Here is a 24,886-nt window from a genome sequence, read left to right on the forward strand (position 1 = left end):
TGTTAGGACGTGGGAGGGTAGGGATAATGGTAATGATAAAAGCCAGTTTTTGCTTTAGATTTACAGTTCAACATGTAACATGCAAGAAGCTTAATACAGAACTGATATTTGGGTAGTGATATGTAGTGATAGGGATAGTGATGAATGAACCCATAGAGGACGAGACAGTCTGCAGCCACCTGTACCACTGTAATATACCAACAAACAGCTTGACAACATCACCTTCTATATCTACTCAAGGATAAACCACATCTTATTTCATGATAGCTAAAGTGGAAAACAGCATGCATTAAAGGAGAGGAAGGGGTGTCTAAGGTAGCAAAAGGCCACAAGAATAAAAGAACAGACACACTATTAAGAAACTGACCAAAGGCAACCACACGATGTTAGGAGGATCTAATACCACTTGCGAACTCTGGTACCAAGAAAGACTAGCAACACGTACAAGTTAAATAGTACAGCACTCAAGAAAACATGAAGATCCATGTCACAAAAAAATTGAAGATCTCAAGTATCCATCTAAAGACCTCTCCCTTTTACCCATATCTGATAAACTAAATGAGCTTTAAACATTGCCAGCTCGTCTCATCCATGAAACCAAGGAGATCACTGAGGACCCTATAGGCCATGCAGCTAGAAAGCACTAAAGGAATCCTTTCTATACTTGGGAATCCCTGGCACCATTTGGTGAAGTGGTTTAAACTCTGAAGGCTAATTGTCCTTTACAATAAATATGGTGTTTAGAAAACTATGGTACTGCTTCTGGTTTCCAGTTTGGCATGTAAAGAAGCTTGAAGTCGCCACTCTATGCTAACACAAGTAAAATCAATAACTCTGGGGGCTGGCCCAGTGGCACAGTGGTTAAGTTCATGTGCTCCCCTTCAGCAGCCCAGGGTTCAGAGGTTCGGATCCCAAGCATGGACATACACACTGCTCATCGAGCCATGCTGTGGCGGCATCCCACATACAAAATAGAGGAAGACTGGCACAGATGTTAGCTCAGCAACAATCTTCCTCAAGCCAAAAGAGGAAGATTGGCAACAGATGTTAGCTCAAGGCCAATCTACCTCACCAAAAAAAAAAAAACAAACCAATAAAATACAATCAATAACTTCTTCAAATCAACAGACAGGTAGGGTCACAGGGCAAACCACTGCTCCCAAAACTGGGGAAACCAACAGGCAAATACAGAGAATTGCAATTTGCCAGAGCAGAAACCCAGGAACACAAACCTCCACAGGGTCCAGTGTTAAGGTAGGGAAACCTGAACTATAACTGATGAATTGCTGGAGACAATTCTGAGGAAAGTCTGAGAGATAAAAACTCCAGGGAGAACCAGTCATCAGGACCCCCATGCTTTTTTGAGTTTTACCTCCAGGAGCTTGACCAGGTTCTCATGGTGAATATCAGAGAAAAATCCCCTCCTGCTTCTGGCAGAAGAAGGGAAAAGGGACCATTTTGAAATACATCAGAACATTCTGTTCTTCTTAACAAAGCGTGCCCTCAGAAGAAACTATTTAACCAGAGCCTAATCTGCTGGGCTTTTATGAGAGCCTAACTGACTTCGGAGAAGGAAAATACCCTACTCCAGCCCACTCTAGCCATCCTGTCCCATTGAAAGCAGATGGAAAAAATTGAGGAGCACATGTGAAGTTCACAGTACAGAGGTATAGACTCACTAAAAGACTGAGACCTAGTCATAGGACTATAGAGTGCTTCTCCTTCCCCCACACCTCACTACCACATCACTAAAGGCCTATTTACAGCAGTTCCTTTTGCCCAGCACATCATGTCCAGCTATCAAGAAAAAATTACAAGACATACTAAAAGAGAAAAAAGCACAATTTAAAGAGACAGAGCAAGCATCAGAACCAGACTCAGATATGGCAGGGATTATCAGACCAGGAATTTAAAATAATTATGATTAAGATGCTGAGGGCTCTCTGATGGATAAAATAGACAGCATGCAAGAACAGAAGGGCAATGGAAGCAGAGAGATGGAAATTCTAAGAAAGAACCAAAAAGAATCTAAAACACTGTGACAGAAATAAAGAATGTCTTTCATGGGCTTTATTAGTAGACTGGACACAGTTAAGGAAAGAATCTCTGAGCTTGAGGATATCTCAATAGACATCACCAAAACTGAAAAGCAAAGAGAAGAAAGACTGAAAAAGACAGAACAGAATATCCAAGAACTGTGGGATAACTACAAAAAGCATAACATACATGTAATGGGAATTTTAGAAGGAGAAGGGAAGAAGGAACAGAAGAAATATTTGAAACAATAATGACTGAAAATTACTCCCCAAATTAATGTCAGATAACAAATTACAGATTCAGGAAGCTCTAAGAACCCTGAGGAGAATAAATGCCAAAAAAAACCTACACCTAGGCATATCATTTTCAAACTATAGAAAATCAAAGACAAAGAAAAAATCCTGAAAGAAGCCAAAGGGGGGGAAAAAAATACCTTACCTACAGAGGAACAAAGATAAGAATTATATCCCACTTCTCCTCAGAAACCATGCAAGCAAGAAGACAGCAGAGTGAAATATTTAAAATACTGAGAGACAAAAACCACAAACCTAGAATTCTGTACCCTGTGACATTATCCTTCAAAAGCAAAGGAGAAATAGACTTTTTCAGACAAACAAAAATTGAGGGAATTTGTTGTCAGTAGACCTGCCTGGCAAGAAATGTTAAAAGAAATTCTTCAGAGAGAAGGAAAATGATCAAGGTCAGAAACTGATCTATATAGACAGCACTATACAAGGAATAAGTGAGGGTAGAATAAAAATCTTATTTTTCTTTATTCTTAATTGATCTAACAGATAGTTTGTTCAAAATAATAATAGCAACAATTGTATTCAATTATGTATGACTGGGGGTGTGAGTGTGTGTATATATATACATACACACATGCTTATGTATGCTTATACATAAGTGAAAGGAATGACAGCAATGAAACAAGGGACAAAAAGGGAGAAATTAGGATTATTTTGTTATCATAAAGTACTTGAACTACCTATGAAGGGTATAGTGTTATTTGAAAGTGGACTCGGATTACCTGTAAATGTATATTGCAACCTTTAGGGCAACCACTAAAAAGAGTTAAAAAAGAAGTATAACTAATATGCTAATAAAGGAGAGAGAATTCTATAAAATGCTCAACTAAAACCACAGATAGCAGAAAAAGAGTGAGACAAAAACAGGAACAAAGAACAAGGGCAACAAATAGAAAACAGTAACAAATATGACAGACATTAGTCCAACTATATCAATAACCACTTTGAATGTCAATGTCCCAAACGCATGAATTAAAAGACAGATATATCAGAGTGGATCAAGAAACAAGACCCAACTATATGTTGTCTATAAGAAACCTACTTTAAATATAAAGACACATATAGACAAATGAATGGAGAGAGATATACCACACTAACACAAATCAAAAGAAAGCTGGGGTAGCTATATTAGTCTCAGGACAAAACACACTTCAAACGAAGGAAAGTTATCAGGGATAAAGAAGGGCATTATATAAGGATAAGAGTCAATTCTCCAAGAAGACATAACAATTCTTAATGTGTATGTGCCTAACAACAGAGCATCAAAATATGTGAGGCAAAAACTGACAGAATTGCAAGGAGAAATAAATGAATCCACTATCGTAACTGGAGACTTCTACACCCCTCTATGAGAAACAGATACAGCAGGCAGAAAATCAGTAAGGACACAGGTGAACTCACCAACACGATCAACCAGCTGGATATAATGGACATCTACAGACTACTTCATCCAACAACAACTGAACACACATTTTTCTCAAGCTCACATGGAACATTCACCAAGATAGACCATATTCTGGGCCACAAAACACACCTTAACAAATTTAAAAGAAGAGAAATGATACAATGTCTGCAGACCACAATGGAATTAAACTAGAAATCAGTAACAGAAAGATAACTACAAAATCCCAAAGTACTTGGAGATTAAACAACACACTTCTAAATAACACATGGGTCAAAAAAGAAATCTCAAATTAAAAAATACTTTGAACTAAACGAAAACACAACCTATAAAAATTTGTGGGATGCAGCAAAAGAAGCACAGAGGGAAATTTATAGCACTGAATGCATATATTAGAAAAGAAGAAAGATTTAAAATCAATCACCTAAGCTTCCATCTTAGGAAACCACAAAAAGAAAAGCAAATTAAATCTTAAGTAAGCAAAAGAAAAGAATTAACAGAAATTAGAGCAGAAATCAATGAAATTGAAAAGAGGAAATTAATAGAGAAAAAAACAATGAAGCCAAAAGCTGGTTCTTTGAAAAGATCAATAAAATCGATAAGCCTCTAAGCCAGGCTTACTGAGAAAAAAAGAGAGAGGACACAAATTGCTAGTATCAAAAACAAAAGGGAACATCGCTACAGAGCCCATGGACATTAAAAGAATAATAAAGGAATACTATAAACAACCCTATGCCCACAAATTTGATAACCTAGATAAAATCGACCAATTCCTTGAAAGACACAATTTGCCAAAATACACACAAGAAAAATAGATAATCTGAATAGGCCTATATGTATTAAAGAAATTGAATCAATATTAACCTTCCAAAGCAGAAAGAACCAGGCTCAGATGGGTTCACTGCTCAATTCTACCAAACATTTAAAAAAGAAATTATATCAATTCTCTAAAATCTCTTCTAGAAGACAGAAGCAGATAGAATACTTTTTAATTCATTTTATGAGGCCAGCATTACCCTAATACTAAAGCCAGACAAAGACACTGCAAGAAATGAAAACTATAGACCAACATTTCTCAGGAACATAGATGTAAAAATCCTCAACAAAATATAAGGAAAACAAATCCCAAGGTTTTGGCCAGAGCAATTAGGCAAGAAAAAAGAATAAAAGGAATCCAAATAGGCAATGAAGAACTGAAACTCTCGCTGTTTACAGACGACATGTAGAAAACTCTAAAGAATCCATCGGAAAACTATTAGAAATAATCAACAAGTACAGCAAAATTGCAGGGTACAAAATCAACTTAAAAAATCGGTTGCATTTCTATATTCTCATAACAAACTAACAGAAAAAGAAGTCAAGAAGACAACCCCATTTACAATCGCAACAAAAAGAATAAAATATCTAGGAATATATTTAACCAAGGAGGTGAAAGACCTATACAATGAAAACTTTAAGACATTATTGAAAGAAATCCATGATGACATAAAGAAATGGAAAGACATCCCATGCACATGGATTGGAAGAATAAACATAGTTAAAATGTCCACACTACCTAAAGCAATCTACAGATTCAATGCAATCCCAATCAGAATCCCAATGACATTCTTCACGGAAATACAACAAAGAATACTAAAATTCATATGGGGCAACAAAAGACCCTGAACAGCCACAGCAATCCAGAGAAAAAACAAAGCTAGAGGCATCACAATCCCTGACTTCAAAATATACTACAAAGCTATAATAATTAAAACAGCATGGTACTGGTACAAAAACAGACACACAGATCAATGGAACAGAACTGAAAGCCCAGAAATAAAACCACACATCTACAGACAGCTAATCTTCGACAAAGGAGCTAAGAACATACAATGGAGAAAGGAAAGTCTCTTCAATAAATCGTGCTGGGAAAACTGGACAGCCACAAGCAAAAGAAAGAAAGTAGACCATCTTCTTTGGCCATACACAAAAATTAACTCAAAATGGATCAAAGACTTGAAAGTAAGACCTGAAACTATAAAACTCCTGGAAGAAAATATAGGCAGTACACTTTTTGACACTGGTCATAGAGGGATCTTTTTGAATTCCATGTCTACTTGGACAAGGGAAATAAAAGAAAAAAATAAACAAGTAGGACTTCCTGAGACTAAAGAGCTTCTGCAAGGCAAAGGAAACCAGGATCAAAATGAAAAGACAACCCACCAGCTGGAGGAAATATTTGCAAATCACATATCTAACAAGGGGTTAATCTCCATAATATATAAAGAATTCACACAACTCAGCAACAAAAAAACAAACAACCAGATCAAAAAATGGGCAGAGGATATGAACAGACCTTTTCCCAAGGAAGATATACAGATGGCCAATAGGCACATGAAAAGATGTTCAACATCACTAATCATCAGGGAAATGCAAATCAAAACTACACTCAGATATCACCTTACACCCATCAGAACGGCTATAATCGCCAAGACAAAAAATTACAAATGTTAGAGAGGTTGTGGAGAAACGGGAACCCTCATTCACTGCTGGTGGGAATGCAAACTGGTGCAGCCTCTATGCAAAACAGTATGGAGATTCCTCAAAAAATTAAAAATACAAATACCTTATGATCCAGCTATCCCACTACTGGGTATTTATCCAAAGAACCTGAAATCAATAATCCAAGGAAGCTTCTCCCCGCCTGTTCATTGCAGCATTATTCACTACAGCCAAGAAGCGGAAGCAACCCAAGTGCCCCTCAATTGATGACTGGATAAAGAAGATGTGGTATATTTATACAATGGAATACTACTCAGCCATAAAAAAAAAAAAGACAAAATCGTCCCATTTGCAACAACATGGATGGACCTGGAGGGTATTACATTAAGTGAAATAAGCCAGACAGAGAAAGACAAACACCACATGATTTCACTCATATGTGGAAGATAAACTAACATGCGGACAGAGAGAACAGTTTGGTGGTTACCACTGGGAAGGGGGTTGAGGGGTGGGCACAAGGGTTGAAGGGATGCATTTATACGGCGACTGACAATAACGTACAACTAAAAGTTCACAATGTTATAAACTATTATGACAATAAAAAAAAAAAAATCCCACAATGTATAAAAAGAATTAAACACCACAACCAAGTAGGCTGTATTCCAGCTATGCAAGGCTGGTTCACATTTTAAAATCAATTAATGTAATTTGTTACTTCAACAGACTAAAGAAGAAAAATCACATGATCATATCAATAGATACAGAAAAAGATTTTAACAAAACCCAACACCCATGATTAAAAACTTTCAGCAAAATAGGAATGAAGGGGAACTTCCTCAAGTAAACAAAGAACATCTACAAAAAACCACAGCTAACATCACACTTAATGGCAAGAAACTCAAAGCTTTCCTGCTAAAATCAGGATCAAGATCAAGTTCACTGCTTTTCAACATCATACTAGAAGTCCTAACTAAACATCATACTAGAAGTCCTAACTAATGCAATAAGACAAGAAAAGGAAATAAAAGGTATATGGATTGGAAAGGAAAAAATAAAGCTGTCTTTGTTTACAGATGACATGATCACCTATGTAGAAAATCCAAAAGAACTGACAAAAAAAACTCCACAATAAAGCAAGTCACACAAATTTTTTGGTTTCCCAGTGCATATAAAAGTTATGTTTAGGCACCAACCCGGTGGCACAAGTGGTTAAGAGCGTGCGCTCCACTTTGGCGGCCCGGGGTTCACAGGTTCGGACCCCGGGCATGCACCGAAGCACTGCTTGTCAAGCCATGCTGTGGCGGCGTCCCATATAAAGTAGAGGAACGTGGGCATGGATATTACCTCAGGGCCAATCTTCCTCAGAAAAAGAAACAAAAAAAAAGATGAGGATTGGCATTGGATGTTAGCTCAGGGCTGATCTTCCTCACATACAAAATAAGCTATGTTTACACTATACTGTAATCTATTAAGTGTGCAATAGCATTATGTCTAAAAAATGATGTACATACCTTAATTTAAAAATACTTTACTGCTAAAAAATGCTAACCATCATCTGAGCCTTCAGGGAGTGATAATCTTTTTTCTGGTGCAGGGTCTTGTAAAAAAAATAAAAAGCAACATCTGCAAAGTGCAATACATCAAAGCACAATAAAACGAGGTACATCCGTATAGCAGCTTTCCTATATACCAGCAATGAACAAGTGGAAACTAAAATTAAAAATACAGTATCATTTACATTAGCACCCCAAAAAATGAAATACTTAGGTATAAATCTAACAAAATATGTACAAGATCTACATGAGGAACACTACAAAACTCTGATGAAAGAAATCAAATAATTAAACAAATGGAGAGAGAGTCCATGTTTGTGGATGGGAAAACTCAATTTTGTCAAGATGTCAGATGTCCCTAACTTGATCTGTAGATTCAATGCAATCCCATCCAAAATCCCAGAAAGTTATTTTGTGGATATCAACAAACTGATTTGAAAGTTTATATGGAGAGGCAAATGACACAGAACAGCCAACAGAATACTGAAGGAGAAGAACAAAGAAGACCAACACTACCCAACTTCAAAATTTACTATAAAGCTAGAGAAAGGGGCCAGCCCGGTGGCATAGTGGTTGGGTTCACGCATTCCACTTCAGCAGCCCAGGGTTCATGGGTTCAGATCCTGGGCACAGACCTATACAGTGCTCACCGGGCCATGCTGTGGTGGCATCCCACAAGGAAACTAGAAGAAGATTGGCACAGATGTTAGCTTAGAGACAATCTTCCTCAAAATAAATAAATAAATAGAAAAATAAATAAATAAAAATAAAGCTACAATAATCGAGACAAGGGGTATCGGAGAAAGAACAGGTAAATAAATTAGTGGAATAGAAGCGAGAACCCAGAAACAGACCCACATAAATATAGTCAGTTGATCTTTGACAAAAGAGCACAGGCAATACAATGGAAAAAAGTCTTTTCAATAAATATGTTTGAACAACTGGATATCTACATGCAAAAAAATGAATCTAGGCACAGACCTCACACCCTTCACAAATATTAACTCAAAATAGATCACAGACCTAAATGTAAAACACAAAACTATAGAACTCCTAGAGATAATGAAAGAGAAAATCTAAATGACCTTGAGTTTAGCAATAACTTTTTAAATGCAACCTTAAAGGCACAATCCATAAAAGAAATAATTGATAAGCTGGTCTTCATTAAAATAAAAACTCTGCAGAAGACACTGTCAAGAGAATGACAAAGACAAGCCACAGACTAGGAGAAAATATTTGCAAATGACATATCAGATAAAGGACTGTTAGCCAGAATATTCAAAGAACTCTTAAAACTCAATAAAAACACAAGCAACCCAATTTAAAAATGGGCCAAAGACTTTTAACAGATACCTCACCAAAGATACACAGATGGCAAATAAGCATATGAAAAGATGCTCCACATCATATGTCATCAGGAAAATGCAAATTAAAACAACCAGAGAGCCTTCCAGTGGAAAAAAGCTCCCTGAAGTGGAGGAGGAGCCCAAAATGATTTGGGGAGAAAGTCTTCCTTTTAGTCTGGTAGGAGGCATCAGGTGGGGTCTCAAAAAGGCTCAGTTAAACAAGTTTCAGAAAACATTGTAGCAGGCTCATAAAACTTTAAGACCTAAATTCCTTTCTACTAAAAAAAAAATCTTAACTATACATTTTGATTGTGTGTAGACATTGTTCAACTAAAGAAATAAATGTCTACTAATTTTTTAGTTAAATAAATAATAGGATACCGCTACACACCTATTAGAGTGGCCAAAATCCAAAACAGTGACATCATCAAACGCTGATGAGGATGTGCAGCAACAGGAATTCTCATTCACTGATGATGGGAATGCAAAATGAATGATACGGCCACTTTGGTAGACAGTTTGGCAGTCTCTTACACAATCCAGCAAATACCAGTGCTCCTTGGTATTTACCCAAAGGAGTTAAAAACTTACGTCCACACAAAACCTGTATATGGATGTTTATATGAGTTTTATTCATGATTGCCAAAATTTTATTCAAAATTATGCAAAACAAAATTGCCAAAACTATTCAAAATTGTAACCAAGATGTCCATCAGTAGGTGAATGGATAAATAAACTGTGGTACATCCAGACAATGGAATACTATTCAGCACTAAAATGAAATGAGCTATCAAGTCATGAAAAGACATGGAACAAACTTAAATGCATAGTACTAAATGAAAGAAGCCAATCTGAAAAGGCTACATACTATATGATTCCAATTATACAACACTCTGGAAAAGGCAAAACTATGGAAACAGTAAGACAATCAATGGCTGCCAGGGGCTGAAAGGAGGGAAAGATGAATATGTAGAGCACAGAGGATTTTTAGGGTAGTGAAACTATTCTGTATGATACTATAATGGTGAATACATGTCTATACATTTGTCCAAACCCACAGAATATACAACACCAAGAGTGAACCCTAATGAAACTATGGAGTCTGGATGATAATGATGTGTCAATGTAGGTTCATCAGTTATAACAAATGTACCATTCTGGTATGGGATGCTGATAACAGGGAAGGCTATGCACGTGGGGACAGGGCATATATGGGAAATCTCTGTACCAGAATTCTGCTCAATCTTGCTGTGAACATAAAAATGCTCTAAAAAATAAAGTCTGTTCAAGAAAAAACAAAAACTATTGTCCTGAGGATGTCATATTCAGTAAAGTGCTTTATAAAATAATAGTCCCATGGTATCCAACAAGGATCATGACTATATTCATCTGTGTGTGAGGGGAGAGGTAAGATAGAGCTGGGAAAGGGCATCCCACAGAGCGAAGCACTGAAATCATGGTGCCTCTGGGTCAAGAAGCCAGCCCTGAAGAAAGCTCTGCTCTGATCCCACAGTGACTACTAACCCCAAATATATACAAGAGTCTCCTTTCCTCACTCTGCTCAGAAACCCATTTCTGGGATTGTGAATCACCTCTGAGCTTTAATAAAACACATGCTTAGGCAGTCAGAACATTCCACCAGAGACGGTAGAGATCAAGAAAGCACACACAGGGGAATGTTAGGTGAGTCTCTGTTCTAGTTTTTTGACCCCAGGTGATAGAGTACTCAAGGATTCGATTTAGAGGATAAACTACAGGTTCATAACCTGTAAAGCCCAACAGTGGAACACACACCTAAATCGCAAACTGGCACAACAAAAGACCCTTGCTTAGTCAATACTAAGACCTGTCAGAGAAAAATATGAGTCCGTTTGCCCACAGTATTGGACTTGCATCCAAAAAATACTTTCAAAGTTACCATTTTCAAAAATTTTTGCTTTTAAAAAACTCTTTTGAATCTCAAGTACAAGCTGTTTGGGAAGGATACTATTCCATTAGCCCTAATCGTTGCGCATGATTTTACCAAAGAGTAGAGGAGGGATGAGTGAGAGCGCATGATGACAGAGCTAACAGGATAGTGTGCTTCCTCTTGTCCTACAGGGGCCCCTCCCCTCACCTAGAGTATCTCTGTGCCCTTAAAGAGGAGACAAAGCACCAAGACTAAGCAATGCCATATTGGAAGAAAAAACAGAAATGAACCCAAGATGTGGAAAAAAGACATTTTATCTGCTTTAATATCTGCAACAAGAAAGTAAAACCCTGGTCATTCATTTTCAACTTTATGTTACTCACTCAGCAATAAATACTTCTCGGGTTAGACAAAAGAATCTGGCCTGGAGAGTGTACACTTGGAAAAAAATATGGTGTGAGCCCAGTAAACAGGAAAGATCTACTGAAACTCTTCAGAGCTAATACTGACACACCACACAGGCAAGCACCAAGTATAATATGACCACAAATTAAAATTCCCTATGAAAAACAAAAAGGTAAGACTCTGTGGGACAAGATACTATCTACCTACATTTTATAAATGTTTAATTTTTCAAAAGCATCCAAATCTTCTCCTTACCTGTAAGTTCCACTCTATTACTCTGAAAATAGACTATGCCATCATGCTGAGAAAATGCAAATGAGAACTTTATAAAAGTTAAGCCATTTTTATGATCTATCTCAGCAGAGTGACTTTTCTGTTTTGTATTGACAGTGGGAGTATGGGGGCTGCTTATCCTGAAAGCCAGACAGGGCATTGGTCCTGAGGGTGAGCTCAAGGAAATCTCTAAAAAAAAAAATCAGAGATTGCTAACCTGCAAAGTAATCTACAAATGGAACTTACAGGACCATCAGGTACTGGTTAAAGTTTTGTACCAACAAAAATCTGCTTTCTTCTGACTATCAGTGATCAAGGGCAAATGACAGGCCTTCACAATATGCCAACAGGTAGCAAAGGCAGATCTTAAAAAAACCCTTTAGCGAACAGAAGAAGAGCATTACCTCTATAAAGCATGGTTCAGTAGAAAGAAATCTCAAAGACCACTGACCTGGTCCTCCTCTTCATCCTCATCCTCTGCCAGACGCTGCCTGCCCACTTCATATAGCCTGCACACTGTGTCCATGTTCAGAGCATCCATGCTGCCTTGGTTCTGAAACAGAACACCCAGTCCACAAGGAGCAGTTAGTTTTCAGAAGGCCCACATCCACACCTCAGCTCTGACTGGCACCCATGTAGCTATCAAAGCTTCCAATACCCAAAATTCTTGAACTGACTCTGAAAATGTTATACCTAGGACACAAAAAAGGAAAGAAAAACAGGATGAGAAGGCTTGGGCAGCGAGGGACATGGGCACAAGAGACACCACCACCCTTGGAACAAACCTGTCTTGCTCTGATGAGAGATCCAGACTCCTCTAAGAAAGGGATGACAGTGTGAGTCCAGGATAATAGGGGACAGGACTCTCCACACTGTTTTATACTGGGACTTTCTTACTATTTCTCTTCTACTGTATATCTCAAATCCCATCAAATGAGTAGGTTATCAATAATCTACCATCCGGAATGCATCAACTTTAGAACACATCTTATATCAGACAAAACATCTGCAGTATAAATTGAAAATGATCCTAAACATCAGAACAAAACAGCAGGGTTTCTGCTAGCTCCCTTTACCTCAATGACAGCAAGATAGCAGTCTTTGGTGTCTGTACACAAGTCAAAGATGTTCCGTTTCACATCAATGGTCGCTGGAAAACAGAATATGACAAGACTCGGGATTGGACTATGGCTGTGACCTTACAACCAGCTTTTCCTCTAAAGGAATTCAAGGTGATTGTTCATAAATATTTCCGTAACTCCTCTCCTTTTCAATGAAAAATTACCTTAAATAAGGTCTGCCCCTTCATGCTTACCTATAGGTTTGTAGTCAGTTGCATTAAATGTTCGGAAAGATGATCCAAAAGGGCTTTTCATCCTCTCTTCCATTAAATCATCTTCATCGTCTGCCTGCAACATAGCTGGTTGGGAAGTTGAGGGAAAGGGAGTAAGAAGCGAAATACTATTAGAATCAGAAACATTCCCTATTCACAAGTGCAGAAAATGTTAATGGACAATCAAGACTTCAATGAGTTTCCTCGTACTAAATTCACTCTGCATTAAGTCAGTTCCTTGCATGTGCCAACCACTGCGATAAACAATATCCTCAACCTCTCATCTAGCTCCCAACAAGTATTACTGCTTAAGGTTGACAAAACTGCAAGACGACAACGCAAAGGTTTTTAAGTTCATAATGATACACGTGGGAAATTACTGCATGACATTTCTTTCTAGACAAGATTTACTTGTTATCTTCAAAGCCAGTGGCCTTTGATCCTAAATCAATATTAGTTTCATCTTCTCTTTTGTCACCATTTGTACTATCATTTTATCTTTTATGTTACAACTTTCAAATGCTTTCCAATTCACATTTGAGAGATATTTCCAAAAAGGAAGTATCAAATTAAGTGAGAAGGGAGAGAAGAGAGAAAGAGAATGACAAAGAAAAATAAAAAGTTTATTACCTCCATACATCACTGTCCCTGTGTGGTTGAACACCACGCGACACTGATCCAGAGCAGGAACTGTGTGTAAAAGATGGAAAGTGCGAAGGTCCCACTAGGAGATGACTGGTTAAGGAAAACCTTTTTACACAAAACTCCTTATCTAACATTATGGGGGAAATTCTGAAATATCACTTTTTTTCCCTCCTGCTAGATATTACTGCTTTAAAAGTCAATGAGATAAAGGTAAAACAAAAGCATGTAGCATACATATTATTGAACAACATCCCTGAAAATTTCCTACGGCATCCCCATATACATGAAAGCTACCTGAACTCCCTTCCTCTTAATAGTAGCACTTTACTTTACTCTTATGTCTAGCAATTGATTTCTATAGAGCAAAAGTAAAATCCTTCTGAAGATAAAAGTCAATTCAACATTTGGGGAAGTGGGAGGCAGGAATCTGGTCACTCTTCCCAATACAAAGAAAATGTGCTAGTGAAAGTCATCGGTAATTACCAACATCAACAAGAGTCCACTTGAGATTCACTGATACTTCAAAACAAAGGAGAGGCACCAGATTACCTGTGTAGATACTTTCACCAGGTATTAATAGAAATATCAATTATTTCTGCATCACAAACTAGATAACAAATGGAAAATAAGACATGGGTGTAAAGAATACAATCTCAGTATTAATGATGACCTCCAGCCCATTCGGATGGAAAACGCCACTGATGTTCATGTTGAACTTGTCAAACTTGTGGATGGCCTGTGCAGAGCGGACATCCCAGAGGACGCCATCATTTAAGACAAGATCATCTGTAGGATTAAAGGTGGCACAGTTCCTCTTGTAGTTGTTGGCAAGATCTGGGTTAAACAGAGTCAACAGCTTGTTGCCAGTCTGAATATCATAAATCTTTAGAGAAGAAGGGGTGGGAAGAGAAAAATCAGACCAATCCATCCACTGACAAATTCAAAGAGAAGCTGCGTAAAATATCTCTCCCACGCTTTCCAAATCCCGCCAAAATTACAAAAGCCCTAATATTATAAAATAACTGGAAAGCAGAAGGACCACACCCATCCAATCAAAGTTGAAGCGCTCTGGTTCCCATTCAAAGTTCGAAAAGTCTCTTTCCCACAAGTAAGAAAATGAGAAGTGAGACTGCAATAGGGGTAAGAAAACTCTCTTCTTCCCCTCCCCCTTTCAAGAAACAGAAAATGTTTCCAAGATTGAAACTGAGAAATTCTCCATAGGGATTAACCAACAATTACCCATAGAATACTCTTAACGGTTAATTTTTGGAGAAGGGTATCAACGAAATACCCTTTTCTCCTTAAACTTTCCCAATATACATATTTTAGCCCTATAATATTAAAAGTTCCAAAGTCTACAATGTGCAACCCACACAGAGACCAGATCTTTCCCATCTGCTTACAGACATGCTGTAATATTTCCAATCTTTTAAAAAATCCTCCTTTAATATAAGAACAAATAAGGAGACACCACAAGGAAACAATCAAACAAATCCAGATCATGGGACAAGACAACTAGCCTGGTCTCTTCAAAAGTCAATGTCATGAAAACTGGAGAAATGGTTCTTGGCTTTAAAACATTAGTGAGACATAACAACCAAATGCAATATGTGAATCTTGGCTGGATCCTGGTTCAAAAAAAAAAAACAACATTTGAAACCAAACACATCAGGAACAACTGAGAAAACTGAGTATGGAATGGATACTAGATGATATTTGGGAATTATTATAAATTTCTTAAATTTGATAATAGAGTGTGATTATGTGATAAGAAGTCCTTATTGCCAGGATACTCATGCTGTAAGACTTAGGGATAAAATGTCATGATGTCTGCAACTTACTTTCAAAGGATTCAGAAAAACACACATTCACACAAAAAGAAAATATGGCAAAATATCAAACTGATGAATCTAGGTGGTACATATATGTACTAGTCTTTCAACTCTTCTATGTATTTTAATATTTCAAATGAAAAGTTCAGGAGAAACTCTTCCTTCACTACCCCATACCCACTCACCTCAACCTACTACCCTACTTTTCTGCTCTTGCAGCAGAACACTTCAAAAGACTTGGCTATACTCAGTGTCTCCACTTCTCTCCTTCTGTTCTTTTATGAACCCACTCTAATCAGATTTTCACCCCCGTGCATGGAACCAGCTCCTGACATGGTTAACAATGAACTCCACATTGTTAAATCAAAGGTCACCTCTCAATTCTCATTTTATGCAACTCATCAGCAGTTTCTGACCCAGCTGATCAATCCTTTCTCAAAAAAGTCTTCCCCTGCCTTCTAGGGCACATCTTTTTCCTAGGGTACATCTTTTTCCTAGGGTCTCCTGCTGCCTTACTGGCTACTCTCTTTGGTCTCCTTCTCAAGTTCCCCCTCACTTGGCAACTTCTAAATACTCGCATGTGCCAGGACTCTGTCCCCACACTTCTTCCCTTCTCTAGCCTCCTTAATGATCTCATCCAGGTTCATGACTCTAAATACTATCAACATATGGACAACTCCTATATTTATATTTCCCATCCCAGACCTCTCACCTGAACTCCCAATTTGTATATTCAATTGCCCATTCCCTACTTGAATATCTAACAGAATCACAAACCTCATGTTTCCAAAACCCCAGAGCCCAGCCCCATCACCTGTCATGGCTTCCACCATGCCCACCTGGGCCTAGCTCCATTGCAGCTCTCATATGCAAGCTTGCAGAACACCCTCCCAATTGCTTTTGCTTCTCTCACAGAAACCAGACTCACAGTTTAAGAACTTTATATCCAGTCATGTGTCCTCTGCTCACCCTCCAGTGTCTTCATCTCACTCAGAGGTAAAGCCAAAGGTCCTAACAATAGCCTGCAAGATGCTACATGATATGCTCTTGCTTCTCTCACAGAAACCAGACTCACAGTTTAGGAACTTTATATCCAGTCATGTGTCCTCTGCTCACCCTCCAGTGTCTTCATCTCACTCAGAGGTAAAGCCAAAGGTCCTAACAATAGCCTGCAAGATGCTACATGATATGCACCGTCCCCCTCAGCAATCACCCTCTGCTTTCCCTCCCACCTCCCAACTAAGAGCTTATTCCCTTACCATTCCCTCTTTCTTAGAACACTCTTCCCCTAGATATCTGCATGACACCCACACTTCCTTCAAGATGCTGCTTAAACATTACCCAATCAGTGACACTGACTATCCTAGATAAAACAGAAGTACCCCACACCACCACCAAGCACTTCCTACCTCTCACCCTGCTTTCTTTTCCTAGGCAGCACTTACCATCTGACATACCGTATATTTGCTTCTTTATTTACTGTCTCCCCAATGAGGCTCCATAAAGGCAGGGATTTTATTTCATCTAAAACTTAGCATTTGAAAATATCTGCTATGCTAATGACATTTTTCTCAAATTGCTAGATTAAGTTCATGTTCAGTCCTTTTACATTTTTCCCATATAGCATAGAACCACTTTATTACACTTCTAGATTCTAACTGTCACTGAGTAATTTCCAGTTGCCAATTTCCAGTCCAATGTGAGGACTTAAGTCCTCACATTCAGTCCAGAAGATTTCAGTACAAATAAATGGGCATAAAGCAGTGGATTAAGTACTTACGTGGGCAATGTCTCCTTTTGTGCCTATGACCCGATCCTGAGAGTGCTTACTGAACTCAACATAGTGATCTTCTGTGAAGGAATGCCTACAGACAAACAACAGAAGTACTGATAACGGACCTTCAGGACACACCCATTCAACTGACTGAAAATAAAGGTGATCCCCAGGCTCCTGTCCAACAATATTCACCTGATGATTCTCAGCTCCCAGAGGAAAATATTGTACACTTAAAAGTAAAAAGAAAATTCTCTCCATCAGTTTATCCAAGCAGAACCAAAATAATTAATGGTAATTACTTGGTTAAAGAAATGGCTAATAGGGCACATGTGCCTTTGCTGCGGCAAAGAGTGTAGCTGTCATATGTGAACATGAGAAAATACACAGATGTGCCATTTTGGATTAGTGAAGGGTCTGCTGTGTGATGCGCATGTATATCCCTGATACGAATAGCCAGGAATTAAGAAAGATAAAATCTTATTAAACATGAGCCACAGATGAGGAAGAGAGAAGTTAACAATAATTCACAGCATTCTTCTTTTCCCAAAAGGCTTCCAGTCTAAGCATCAGATGAAGGGAGTGTAAATTAGGTAAACTGTAAAACAGAAGGAAAACTGTAAAACAGAAGGAGTAGGTTGTAAAACTAGATACGTACTTCATATCAAATACTGATTTCATTCCCCAAAGTGCAGACAGAGGCTGGCTCCAAGTAGCAGATGTCAGTAGCAAGGATCCATCCTAAAAGAAGAAGGAGGCCCGAGATAGATGACCATATGTTTATATAAATGCAGACAATACTATCTGCCATTAGCATTTTAAAATACAAGCTTAAAAAATATTGTTGGATTATAAAGAAAATAGGAAGACTACCAGGAACAAAGAAATGCTCAGAAGCTGCTAGGACTTAAGTACATGCACCTGCAGTGCCCTAAAAAATAACGAAATTTAAAAGAATATTAAATCCTCCTGAACTAGTAACACGAAATACAAGAGTTCTAAGGGTAGGGGGAAAAAAAACTTGGAAAGATGACAAAGATGGTTCCTCCTTTCTTAATATTCAGGCCATATTATTCAGTCTCCCTCATGTGAGATATCAGTCAACCGAAAACATTTGTTAGACTTTCTGGATAAGGACTCAACGGTTTTTGCAAGAGAAAGCCCAATAAAGGGTGAGCCTTCTTTACTCTAAAATGAAGAAAATTATCCTTATCATCTTAATAGTTCTGACTTTTAGAAATAGCAAAGGTGTCAATTCCATCCACAGAACAGTACTAATAAACTATGACACACTGGAATTACATAATGCTTGTTTTCCTAAAAATTCACAGTACTTTGAGATTTCTCTCTCACACAGAAAGAGAACTTTTGTGGTCACAGGTGATAATCTCAGTTTCCAACCGAGGCAAATTTTTTAAAAAATTACATACGTATATGTGTGTGTCTGTATATATGTGTGTATCTATACCTCTAGGTCTTAGAACAACAGTTGGCAGACTTTCACTTAAAGGGCCAGAGAGTAAATACTTTAGGCTTTGCGGGCCATATGGTCTGTGTCGCAACTACTTAACTCTGCTGTTGTAGCACATAAGCAACCACAGACAACACATAAATGTACCAGCATGGCTGTGTTCCAATAAAACTTTATGTACAAATACAGGCAGCCAGCTCGCCAGCCAGCCCATAGGCCTATAGTTCACCAATCCATCTTAGAAGAATGATTGAGGACAACCTAGGAAGGGGTCCTTACCCTGGAAGGTTCAAGGTGTGTGATGGCCGAGTTGTGACAGTTATAGCTAGCCTCCTCCTGTCCACTAAACACATTATAGAGCTTCAACTGCCCAGTGCAGGTGCCAAGCATCAGGAATCGCTCCCGTGCTGAAAATGCACAACAAGTGAAGCCACTCTCATCCTCATTGGCTTCCCGGAACACTGAAATAGGACGAAACCTAAGCAAAAAAAAGGAGGATCAGAGACAAAGAATATGCAGGGAGTCAGAAAACTTTGGTAGAGCATTTATGTTTCAAATGGGTTCTCAGAAAATATCACAGTGACCTTCAGAGTGGTTCATTTTCATTTTAAATGAGAGAAAGGGAGCTCCACTTACAAATTTAAACAGTAACAAAAATTCCCCATGTTTAAAACTTGTGATCTCATTGGGGCCGGCCCCGTGGCTTAGCGGTTAAGTGCGCGCGTTCCGTTACCAGCGGCCCGGGTTCGGAGCCCGGGCGCGCACTGACGCACAGCTTCTCCGGCTATGCTGAGGCTGCGTCCCACAAACAGCAACTAGAAGGATGTCCAACTATGACATACAATTATCTACTGGGGCTTTTGGGGGGCGGGGGGAAGGAGGAGGATTGGCAATAGATGTTAGCTCAGAGCCAGTCTTCCTCAGCAAAAAGAGGAGGATTAGCATGGATGTTAGTTCAGGGCTGATCTTCCTCAAAAACAAAAAACAAAAAACTTGTGCTCTCATAACCTCTATGTAAGATTTGTACAGAGTCAGAATAGGAGACAACTTGGACCAGCACAGAAACAAGTTTGGGAGCCTAGCTAGAGACAGTGGGTTGCATGGGTTCTAGAAACACTAGTTTTAACAACAACACAGTTTATCACATCAATATATTGCCAACAATCACACATGGAACCCATGGTTGACAAAAGGGGGTACAGTCACACTGCTCACGTATTTACACAAAGTGACAATCACTGGTATTTCAGGCCAACAAAAGGCTTTCTGGACTAATCGCTCTATGCTGATATTGCCTAAGCACTTTGATTTAAATAGAAGAATCATTCCAATTCCCAGGGAGTGAGGTGGCCTCTCCTTACCTGCTAAAGATAAGGTGCCTATCAAAGCATCCGCCATCCACCCCTCCATACTTTGGAAATGATGCCCTGCGGTTTAGCCTTGAGGTAAAGTTTACTGGCGCTTGCCGCCTCTGTTTTGGTTCAGGACATTGGTGAGGAGTAAAGAGAGAGAAAGGTGGGCAGGTGGCAACTGGGTTCTTGCAGCGTGCATGCTGCTCTCTAAGATATTCTGTGATGATACTGTCCAGCGTAGGTGGGGAAGGAAGATGTCTATCCAACTGCTTTTTTATGGCTGGGCTTTGGCTATAGGCGCCATGGTCCGACTTCTGCCGCAATACTCTGATTTTCCTGCCATTGCAAGGTGATGGCCTCTCTCTGATAAAACTGATCCTACCAATCAAAGGGGAGTTGCCTGCATAAGACGGGCCAGGCAGAGCTAGTGAACCCTGGGAGGGCCGTGGCTGAGGATGGGCAGTGGGGGCAGAAGGGGCAGAGGCACCCACAGCAGGATGGCTGCCCAGTCGAGTTGCAATGCCATTGGCGATGCGAGGGGTTCGGGGAAGAGAGACAGGAGAAGCAGCAGCAGTGACTGGGGTGAAGGCAGAAGAATGGGAGGCAGCAGTCATGGGCAGGTCAGCCTCTTTCGTCAGCACAGTTGCTGTCTCCCCAAGCCCTTTAGAAATGAGATGGTTTCGTATCAAAAGAAGCAGCTCTTTCTCAGGGAAGGAGATCCTTGACTGGGCAACAACATCTGCTTTCTGTAGTCGTGCCAGGGACACATCAGTGCCAATGAGAAGTGGCTTTCCTGATACCCGTTCAATGAGCTCAGCGGCATACTTGCAGAACTTGACATGGTCACTGCGCTTGTCCTGCAGCACAGGTTCCTTCATCAGCTGTTGGATCTGGCAGCTGCTGAAAAGGGGCAGTTTGCTGATGATCTGCCGGACAGTGCTACTGCGAGACAGGCCCACCAGGGCCTTGCAGGCCAGGGCCCGGATCTGGTCTGCATCTGTAATAGGCATCTTGATGGAGAGTAAGGATAGGAGCACCTTGATGCCATTGTTGGACTGGACCACATTCCACATCTTGGCCAGGGTGTGCTCACTGCTTTTGGGAGTCTGAGGCAGCTTTCTCCGAGGAGTTCCAGAAATAAATTTGCCAATACTGGAAATTCGGTTATCCGGGCCACACACACAATTGATGATAATTTGAAGTGCTGACTTCTGAATTTCAGCATCATGGACAAAGAACTCACCCTCAGCCACTCCCAAAATAATGCTTATACCTATTGGGGAAAAAAACAAAACACTTTATATGATTCCTCATAAAACTAATGGCCAACTTCAAGGGTTGTTCCAGAGTCAAAATTTAGAATTCTATTCATTTTGTTCCACTTAAAAGAAAACTACCACATTTTCGTTAAGGTACAGTCATGCACCGACCGCCTAACAATGTTTTAGTCAACAACAGACCGCATATACAATGGTGGTCCCATAAGATGAATACCATACAGCCTAGGTGTGTAGTGGGGTATACCATCTAGGTTTGTGTAAGTACATGCTGTGATGTTCACAGAACAACAAAATCGCCAAACAACACATTCCTCAGAATTCCTGTCCTTAAGCAATGCATGACTATACAAGGAACTGTTTTTATAAAATACAATCTGGTTCTACTACAATGTATCTTTATGATGCAATACCTCATATGCAGTTGTTAAATAGGGGAATGACGTTAGTATTACGTGCAAGTCACCAAGGTTTCACCTGCAATTTTTCCTAGGTAAGGAACAAGCAAAAATACTGGGAATAAATTAAAACCTTCACCAGGAAAGGAAAAAGCCCTCAGCCTGGCTGCTACAGTGGCAGCAGGAATCTTTCTGCCATATATGAAGAAAGTTAAAAACAAGTGGCTATGTCTTGGGCTTTCTCCCCAGAGTGGTGCACCCCAGGACCCACAGCCAGTCACATACTACTTTCCATGCTCACCTTAGCAGCAGCTCTCATCAGCCCTGATCTTAAGAAAGTGTATTTTTCAAGCAAAGTGTATTTTCCTTTTGTTTTTGTGTATGATAGCTTCTATCCATTCTGAGCTGTTTACCAAGAAGTGATTTTTTTAGAGCTCAGATTACAAAGTTGCTTAAGTTTTTTATTCTGTCCCAGTCCATTTTTCCTATAAACCTTATTTTTAGTGCAAGACCCTACAGAGTACAAGGTTTTCAGGAATGCACATGTACCATCATAGCAGAAAACCTGAGTTTACTAACATGACTCCCTTATATGAAACTGTATGGCATGACGTAGAAGGGACAGACAAGGTACCCTCTTCTACCACCTTCTATTCTAATACTGCAAAATTAGGTCAAGTAAGTAACCACAACCAGAATAGCAAAGGAAAACAAATCCAGACCAAGCAATAACAAAAACAGCAAGGTCCAACCTACCTACAGTGGAGACAGTGGAGCCAGCCTCATCCAGCACATCCACTGATTCTGCCAACTGGAGCTGGATTTTTGGCACAACAGTAAGAATAGCCAGGACATCCAAAGCAAAGCGCACAGTGTCATTCCTGGACAGAAAGAAGAATTAGTCAAAGAGAAACTAGGATAAAGCCACAAAAAACAACAACAGTTAAAGAGAGAGACAGAGAGATACAACGGATCAGAACTACTACCTGTGTGGCTCTGTCCCTAGCCATGGCATCAAAAGAGGATTTGTAAGTCACCATGACATTACTTCCGAAATACATGGGAATGGAATTTTCACCTAACAAACTGCTAAGATTAAAAACAAAGGATAACCCTCAATGCTGGTAAGGACGTGTAGAGACGATTGCTCTCAAACTTTTGCTGAGGGTAGAAATTAGGACACTCTTTTTACAAAATAATCTGGAAATATGAAACAAGATTCTTAAAATGTTCATAACCTTTGGCCCAGGAATTTTACCTCTAGGAATATGCCCTAAGGAAATAATCAGAAGTACAAACAAGTATTTACATATTAAGATGTCCATTATCACATCATTTAAAATAGCAAAAGAATTTAAAAACCTGCAGAGACAACAGGAATACATGTGTTAAGTTATGGTACCCTAATATGATGAATTATTCTGTGGCTACTGACAATTGTTTTCAAAGAACTCTAAAGGATGAGGGAAAAGGCTCATAATACAACATTAATGAAACAGAAAATTTAAGATATAAAATTTAAAATCTGACAATACCAAATACTAGCAAGAAGGTAGAGAAATGAAAACTCCCATATACTGCTGGTGGGAGAAGAAAATGGTATGATCATTTTCCAAGCAATTTGGCAATATCCAATAAAGATGATGTGCAAACACCCTACAACCCAGGTTGTTAAGTATCATACCCTCAAGAGAGACTCCAAAAGGAAGTTCATGGTGCCATTCATTTGACAGCAAAAAAAAAAAAAACACAAACACTAAATGTCCATCAATAGGAGAACAAACTGTAGTATAGAAATACAAGATTTCAAATAAATATCAACACATATAAATCTCAAAAACATAAGGGTGAAAAAGTTGCAAATGATGCATACAGGACAATATTTATATGACATAAAAACATACAAAAGAGTATTATATTATTGTTTATGTACACACACAAATGTAGAGTATAAAAGCATGAATGGAGAGAATGCACTCCAAATTCAGAAAATTGGTCACTCTGGGGAGGCAGAAGGAGGAAAGGAACTGAGAAAGAAGAAAATATAACAACATGCCAAATCTGAGTATGTAGTAGTAGTTATATTATTCTTTATACCTTTCTGTATTTTGAAATATTTCATAAAAAAGATGAATTTGATTAAATACTATAATCTCAATTATGTAATTTACATACATTATGGAAAAAACACTGAAGAAATTAACAATGGCTAAGGATAATTTTCTTTCCTCTTTATAAGGTTCTGTGTATTCTAAGCAGAAACAAGTATTTAATTTTATTTTTAAAAATAAACTTTTAAAGGACATATTCCAAACATATTTATATTTTCTTAATAATCCAAATATGGATTTACCAGTCAAAAAATGTATAACCTTCCTAGTTATCTTTTGTTTTTTGTTTTTTTTTTTTGTGAGGAAGATCAGCCCTGGGCTAACATCTGCCAATCCTCTTCTTTTTTGCTGAGGAAGACTGGCCCTGGGCTAACAACCGTGCCCATCTTCCTCCACTTTATATGGGACACCACCACAGCATGGCTTGACAAGCAGTGCATCAGTGCGCGCCTGGGATCCAACCCGGCGCACCCCGGGCCGCCGCAGCGAAGCGCGCGCACTTAACCGCTTGTGCCACCGGGCCAGCCCCCCTAGTTATCTTTTGAGCTTCCATCATCTGTTAAGCAAAGTTCTCCAAGTAAATATAACCTACTTCAATACTCTAGAAGAGAAGAGTGGTTGTCAAAGTGTGGTTAGGGGACCCCTGTGTGTCTCTGAGGTCCTGTGACGTAAAAACTATTTTCATAATAACATGAAGATGTTATTTTGCTTTCTTACTCTCATTCTCTCATGAGTGTACAGTGGAGCTTTCCAGAGACTATGTCATGTATGATGTCACAAAAGACTGAATACAGAAGCAGATATGAGATATTAAGCCAGACACTTTAAAAACTTGCTGAAATCATCTAGTTTTATTCTGGAAATTTTTCATAAAGAATGCTAACATGCAATGGGTTCATATTATTTTTAAATAAATTCATAAATATTTTTACATTTTCTCAGTTTTCATTTCAAGTATGGTAAATATCAATAAATATAA

At 38.9% G+C, this 24,886-nt stretch overlaps 1 protein-coding gene across 4 annotated transcripts in view; it reads right to left on the bottom strand.

The window, feature by feature from the left end:
- The window catches only part of DCAF1 (DDB1 and CUL4 associated factor 1), a 90,799-nt gene that overhangs the window by 12,682 nt on the left and 53,231 nt on the right, over positions 1-24,886 (bottom strand). For all 4 annotated transcript variants that reach the window (XM_087431102.1, XM_014792593.2, XM_087431103.1 and 1 more), the window contains 10 exons: positions 22,553-22,677; positions 20,131-21,394; positions 19,049-19,247; positions 17,957-18,039; positions 17,305-17,389; positions 14,342-14,575; positions 13,678-13,771; positions 13,030-13,134; positions 12,791-12,864; positions 12,166-12,267 (listed from right to left, as the gene is read on the bottom strand). In XM_087431102.1, the coding sequence (XP_087287228.1) occupies positions 12,166-12,267; positions 12,791-12,864; positions 13,030-13,134; positions 13,678-13,771; positions 14,342-14,575; positions 17,305-17,389; positions 17,957-18,039; positions 19,049-19,247; positions 20,131-21,394; positions 22,553-22,677 (2,365 nt within the window). The remainder of the gene's footprint in view (positions 1-12,165; positions 12,268-12,790; positions 12,865-13,029; positions 13,135-13,677; positions 13,772-14,341; positions 14,576-17,304; positions 17,390-17,956; positions 18,040-19,048; positions 19,248-20,130; positions 21,395-22,552; positions 22,678-24,886) is intronic.

The sequence above is a fragment of the Ceratotherium simum genome, chromosome 5 (assembly GCF_057802395.1).
Source record: "Ceratotherium simum simum isolate JZ-2026a chromosome 5, ASM5780239v1, whole genome shotgun sequence".
Taxonomy (NCBI): domain Eukaryota; kingdom Metazoa; phylum Chordata; class Mammalia; order Perissodactyla; family Rhinocerotidae; genus Ceratotherium; species Ceratotherium simum.